The sequence below is a fragment of the Schistosoma mansoni genome (assembly GCF_000237925.1).
Source record: "Schistosoma mansoni, WGS project CABG00000000 data, chromosome 1 unplaced supercontig 0135, strain Puerto Rico, whole genome shotgun sequence".
In the NCBI taxonomy this organism is placed as follows: domain Eukaryota; kingdom Metazoa; phylum Platyhelminthes; class Trematoda; order Strigeidida; family Schistosomatidae; genus Schistosoma; species Schistosoma mansoni.
In genome coordinates, this window is record NW_017385993.1 from 9,806 (window position 1) to 16,816 (window position 7,011).

The window sequence follows — 7,011 nt, forward strand, 5'->3', positions numbered from 1 at the left end:
GATAGATAGATAGATAGATAGATAGATAGAGTTTGTTATCGTTAGGAATCAATATAATTGGTATACACTGAAGATGCCGTTTTGTAGTGGAATTCGTTATGATAATTTACTAAAGACTTACAAGAGTGTGCCTGTGGCGAGTTCTACAAATTAATGCCATTTTTAATATTAGATATGGTCTTCATTAACGTAAACCCATAGTTCAAAGATTTCCATTAGACTATTTAACAGAATGATTTCCAAGTATGTAATAATAATGAGAAATTTACTGTTGAAAAAATTTAGTAATTAAGTTGTTTATCTAGATATTTTGTCTATTGCTATAACTCCAATCATTGTGATTTCAAACAACTTGTATCTTACTTTTAAATGGTAAAAAACAAAATTGGTTCAAATAAAATGAAGTTATATTTTGGTCTACAACATGATAACAGTCTACCATAATCAAATGGTGAAGTGTATCAAATTCAGTTTGACAGACTGACAAATAGTTAATAAAAGAGGGTTTTCTGTAGAGATTTTAAGTAATTTTTATATATACATGAAATCATGAATCAGTTGAAGCTGGACCACCGTAGAAAACCTGGAAGCACTGAACGTGGACGCACACTGCTGAGGAGTCCCACAATAGGACGAAACGGCCGTCCAGTGCTTCCAGATTTATTCTTCATTATCTGATTACTTACATACTTCTTATTACGTAATGATTTTAATGTTTTGTGATTACTATTCTAGTCTATTTACCCACGTTTGACCTCTTATTTCTTATGTTTAATTATTGATAAGATTTTTGTTATCGTAATTTACTATTCTTACTACTACTATCAATACACCTGTCTTCCCACTATCAACTTGTACTTTTAACTATTATTATGCTTGGTAACGTATTCTATTTCATTGCGATTATTGACTCAAATAGCCTTGATTGGTCTAACATTTTCATATAAATATTCATGTATATTAGAGTAAAGCCTGATGACGATTTAATTGAAAACAATTGTTCGCCTACATGTGTTGTTCTAAAAATGGAGATATTAAATAACCTCGGACATCATTTGATGTTTCAAAATCAGATGACAGTTTGTCATAAGCTCTGACTCGACTAGTAGTGTTTGAGTAAAGAGCATTCACGAGGTTTATGTGTTTCTAAGGCACACCTTCCAATGACAGACACTGCCACAGAACCTCTCGATCTACAAAGTAGTCAGATGCTGCTTTTATGTCAAGAAATACCACCACTGTTGTACGGTGATAATCATGCTTGTATTCTAAAATCTGACAAATAGTGAATATGTGGTCAATGCAGCTACGACATGGTCTAAGACCAGCCTGATTTTTTCGTGTTTGCAGTTCACGAGCCTTAGTTAGGCGCCCGATAATTATTGAGGCTAGTATTTTAGATGCTATATTCGTTTAACTAATCCCTCTATGGTTATCACAGGATGATTTTGACCCCTTCATTTATATTGGAACAGTCAATGATTGAGACCAGTCAAACGGCAATACGTCTAACTCCCAGAGTTTAGCTAAAATATTAGTCAATCTAATCGCTAAAATTGGGCCACCATACTTAAAGACCTCTGGATCAGCTGCTCTTTCTCGTTTCAGATTAGCTATAGCTTTTTGAACTTCAATTAGTCGGTAGGCCTATTTCAACGTTCCATTCGACTGTCTGGTGTAATATACCTAACTAAAAACTTATTGCTCATATCATAGAAGGTAATAGGAAATTATGAAAAAAAAATGGGAGTGGCGTATTGTGAAAGTCTCAATATGGGAAAAGCGTAAAGTAACCGCACTCCTGATCTTTCTGACTTAATTGATTGTTTATGTTGATGCTACTACCACTTTCGTTGGTGCTCAACGTTCATAATCGGTAATTTGAGAATTCGCCAAGAACGTCCCCGAAAATTCAAAATACACACATACAAATAATGTAGATTCAATACAATTCTGTCCACAATATCGCAGTATACATTAATCGTCGTTCCTTAGTTTAAAAACCACTGGAAGAATATCCGTCAAGCTCTCTGTATTAAAGTTATAATTAATTCGCTCGTACACTACAGTACTAGTGTTCATGTATGCTTTTTATGCGGAGGTGGCTTATTAGTTAAATAACTCGGTATTCAACCAATCAGTGTGCCAACTCACCTTCATCAGCTAGTGCACAAAGGTGAGGTTACTAGTCCTCACAGAAGTAGTGTAGGCCGAATGCAAAACCCTTACTTGATAAATGGAGGATGGTAAGCAGAGCAATTTCATCATAATCATACGTATGGTATGAAACACTACCTAGACTGAACCAAACAGTTTTCTTATGGGATCACTTCAGGGCCTTCAACATAAAGACCTACTACAAAATTCAACCCCATGGCGGCCGAAGAGCGTAATGAGTTCGTACACCATTTTTCCCCTTTGGAATTATGAAGCACGTGTAGACCACTGGTTTAGAATCAAAATCTTCCAACTCCTATATTTGGATCCTCCGTACTTTCCATTATTTTTTTCACAATATCACCTCTTGGTTTATGTGATGCACTCCTTTTTCAGTGCCTTACTGTGACAAGATTTGAATGAATAAATGAAACATTAAACTTAGTAAATGAGTTACACTACTATTGTCATATACTTTTTTCCAGGTATCACAACTTGAAGAAGAAACCGCATTACTAAGTAAGCATGTAGAAAATCTTGTCAATGCTGAAAATCGGACAAAAAATCAAATTAATACAACGAAAGAACTATTAACCAATGAAGAAAATTTATTGAAACAATTGTGTAGAGAGTTAACAATTGCTTTAAGTGATGTAAGTTAATTTTACTGAAGCTTATGAAATGTGGTAGTTTAATGTATAAAACAAGTATAGTTTTATGTACTCAAAAGAGTAGAATTTCAGTAATATGTATGTATAATTAGTTAAGTGGTGGCCCCCAAACGCTCTGGTATGGGCGAGAGTGGGTAGAGTCCGCTCTCCCTCTCCAAATGCTCTCAAATTGCCATGCGTAAATAGTCTCTGCCAGGGAAGTCCTAGTCACTGCCTTCTCGTGGTGGGATAGGGTGTTGTTTACGAAATTGAGAGGACGAAAAGCAAATGTCCGGCGCTTTAACCGGGTTGGTGGATATGTAGGACCCATCTAAGGGAGTTGGAAAACCCTGATTCCAAACCAATGCTCCACATGAGCTCCAGGATCCCGATGGAACAAATGGCGTATGAATCAATCATTGGTCACCGGCTACCATGGGACTGCATCTCCTTACGATGCTCCACTGCCTTGTGGATCAGACCTTTAGGTCAAAGGCTCCGGATGTGGCCTCCTAAGAAAACCACCTGCTTCAGTTTGGGCACCTGGGCAGTTTAACAGCCCTCACACAAATGAAATGAGATTTGTGTGGTGCATATATATCTGGTGCCCCTTTGTACCAATATTTATGTGTTCAAATAAAGAAATAAAAATAAATAAGTGGTGTTACATTACACATTCACTGTTAGTAAATTTAGTATCTTGGATACTTATCGAAATTGATTTTTCATGCTATCTGGTTGTGTGACATGTCCGTGACAAATACAAAAGAAATGAAATATCCTCTAAATAGTATGAAGATAGCATCAATATCATCACCGAAGTATGTTTCCAGAATAGGAAGTTTACAGGATTTTTCTTGGCCATTTGTCGTGTCTACTTATAGTATCAATAGATATTCTTTGTCTAGTGAAATATGTCCTAGAAAGAAGTTACTAGATCATCGGTATTATTGCCTATGTTTACGAACGCGAATAGTAACTAACACTCATGATACTCGCATGACATCATGAAAGGTTAACGCTAAAATGAAGTTAGGCCCAAATCTCAAGCAAATAAATAATCAAGACCGCTCATATTTCTTATTCACTACCGAATGAAAGTCAGTTAAATTAGTCCCTACATTCAAAATTTCACAGATTGGATTGAACTAATCGGACTCGGAGAAAAAAAGCTGCTGATTAACTGTTGAACGACAAGTCAGTCGTCGCCTTCCTGAACTGATCAGCGGTAATTTCCTTAAGCATATGTTGTTTTTATTTAAACTAGAGATTGCTGATTAATCCAAGCACGTTATTTACTTACAATCCTATATTTTATTTATTTATTTGAACACATAAACATTGGTACAAAGGGGCACCGAATACATATGCGCCGCACAAATCTCATTTGATTTGTGTGAGAGCTGTGATACTGCTCAGGTGCCCAAACTGAAGCAGGTGGTTTTCTTAGGGAGCCTTCGACCCAAAGGTTTGATCCACAAGGCAGTGGAGCATCGTGAGGAGATGCAGTCCCATGGTAGCCGGTGACCAATGATTGATTCATACGCCATTTGTTTCCTCAGGATACTGGAGCCTATGTGCACCATTGGTTTGGAATCAGGGTTTTCCAACTCCCCTAGGTGAACTCTCCATGTCCACCAACCCGGTTAAAGCGCCGGACATTCGCTTTTCCTCCTCTCAATTTCGTGAACATCCCCGATGCGGGAGGGCAGTGAGTAGGACTTTCCTGTCAGTGGCTGTATGCACGTGGCCATGTAAGAGCATTTTGAGAGTGAGAGCGGACTCTCCCCACTCTTGGCCGTATCAGGGCATTTGGGGGCCCAATCCTATAACACTAAATTCACTCAATAACGTCGTCTGATTGATTTGATAACCCTGCTATTTTTAAATATAAACAGTAGCTCCTTCTGTTAAAAACATTCTTTCTGGACGTGCATTATATATATAGCATGTTTTCTCTCCAGATCTCTGTAAATGAAGAAATAATACCTTCTATCCTTAAACGGGAAAAAATGAGAACATTGAGCCTCATTTGTTTATTTTAGTTTAAACTTCTCAATACCTCTTAATCTCAGATTGTATCTTAAGTGTCAAGGAAAATTCTTCACTTGTTATGTGAGGTTGTTGTAAAAATTATCTGTTATACTTAAACTGAAGAAAATACTATATTGAGTTGTATAGTATCTTAAAACCTATCAGTATGGTTATTAACTGTATATATTTTAGGTCGATTATAAAGTGGACATTTGGATTTCATAGACTGTCAGATAAAAGATGTTAAGTTAAGTTCAAAAACCTTCCTTCGTCTATTATCTCTAATATAATACTTCATTCCTGTGAGTATTACGCTGTGTTGTGTGAACTGTTGAAGGCTGTTCGTAGGGTGTGGCGAAAACAACTGCAATATTTGCCATGCGAATATAAACGAGTGAACATAAATAAATGAACTACTATCATCTAGGTAACAGTTTGTTAATTATACAACTTTGTAACCAAATACCTATTTGCATAGATTACTTTGATCTACTCTTAGTTTATGATGGAGGTTAGTAATACTGCCTCAATCCTCAAATCGAAGTGTATAAGACGGGGTTCGAACCTGTAACGTAATGGTTGAAATCTAAGTCCTCTAACTCCCGACCGTTGCTGCTACCTTGACGTAGTGGTCGGGCTTGCCTATCGTGATGAACCAATCGAGCTATACTGACTGAAACAATCGTTCCTCAAAGTCCTACCATGCCAGGCAGGTCGGTTGAAGAGCGGTAAGACTAAAAGCAGCAAACCCAAGGTCCGAAGGCGAGGTCGTACTGCTGACTGTACAGAGGTGTGATGGTAGTAAGGTGTTTCCTTCAGACAACCAGCATAACAGAGATGCTGCCTTCCCACAAGGAGGGGTGGGGTTAGAAAAGGTCGACCCTAAAAATGCACACCTCGCCTTATCCCACGGATTTCCGTCTCCGGCGGTAAGGTCCTTTGAAGAACGGAGCTAACACAAAAATTACCCACGAAAATATCGCGTGTGACCGACCTCAAGCAGTTGTCCCTTGGGCACTGCGATCACGCTCTCAGGTCATTAAGACCACTTCTAACCCGATTTCTTTTTCAGGTACCTCTAGAAGAACCCTTCCACGGTGTGGGCGACCGGGAAGTGATAACTGCCCTCAAACCTCTAACAGCACTCAAGTCCTCTAACTATGAAATAAGTTTCTTGTAAACAATTTAACTTGAAAAATTAAATTTTACTTTCAATATAATATAATGATGTTTATTTCTTACACAATTGATTATTAGGTCACTTTACCCAATAATACATCGGATATAAATATGAAAGGAGTTGAACGTATTACAGAAACTAGTGTTGAATCATTTCTTTCAAGATTAGAATATTTAAAAAATTCTTCATCTTATTCAGAATTATCTACAAAAATTGTACAATCTATTCGTACAGCTTGTCAAAAGAAAACGATCAAGTTGTTAACTTATGAAATAAATTAAAACAATTTTTGAATGAGTAGGAAATGTTCTTATTTTGTACATAATAAATTACTTTTACAATGTAATGTCTTTTACTCTTAGTTACAAATTACTATCATTAATATAGTTGCTATGCATAGATACTTATGTACATATCAGGGATAGAGAAAATCAGTTTCCCGATTTTTTTTCTCATTAAAATTATTCTCCCCATGGTCTATTTACTCTTTTATTAGTCCATTCAGTTTTTCTAGAGGATTCAGAAACTTCTTTATAAAATTCAAGGATATAATCTTCATCTAAATGAGGTGTTTGTGTTGCTAGTCGCTTTTTTTCATAAGCATAATATCGAATATATGTTAAATAATAAGCTGAAGCTATTATTGTTCCAATGAAAAGTACTCCACGTACCAATATAGGACGGTTAGACATTTTATTCCATTTGAATTCAAAGATCGTGTGTATGGAACTGTAAAAGAAAAAGACAATATTTGAAATTATTGTATGCATCGATTAATAAGTTGAATCATTATTTTTAGTTTATCAATACACCCCAAATGCCCTGGTACGGCCGAGAGTGGGGAGAGTTCACTCTCCCTCTCGAAATGCTCTCACATGGCCACGTGTATATGGCCTGCCAGGGAAGTCCTTCTCACTGCCTTCTCGTGGCGGGCCGGGGTGTTGTTTACGAAATTGAGAGGACGAAAAGCAAATGTCCGGCGCTTTAACC

The 7,011-nt window shown here is 36.9% G+C and overlaps 2 protein-coding genes across 2 annotated transcripts in view; one reads left to right on the forward strand and one right to left on the reverse strand.

The window, feature by feature from the left end:
• Smp_173650 (Nonhistone chromosomal protein, putative) overlaps nucleotides 1-6,364 on the forward strand; it is a gene marked incomplete at its 5' end in the record, with an annotated part of 9,035 nt that extends 2,671 nt beyond the window's left edge. Inside the window, 2 exons of the mRNA XM_018791649.1 lie at nucleotides 2,643-2,810; nucleotides 6,099-6,364. Of these exons, the coding sequence (XP_018645167.1) occupies nucleotides 2,643-2,810; nucleotides 6,099-6,302 (372 nt within the window). The 3' untranslated portion in view covers nucleotides 6,303-6,364. The remainder of the gene's footprint in view (nucleotides 1-2,642; nucleotides 2,811-6,098) is intronic.
• A 118-nt stretch (nucleotides 6,365-6,482) lies between these two features.
• Nucleotides 6,483-6,791, reverse strand: Smp_173660 (hypothetical protein; the record flags this gene model as incomplete). Its single annotated transcript, XM_018791650.1, has 1 exon — nucleotides 6,483-6,791. The coding sequence occupies one exon, from the start codon at nucleotides 6,789-6,791 to the stop codon at nucleotides 6,483-6,485; it is 309 nt and encodes a 102-aa protein (XP_018645168.1).
• Nucleotides 6,792-7,011: the final 220 nt, after the last annotated feature.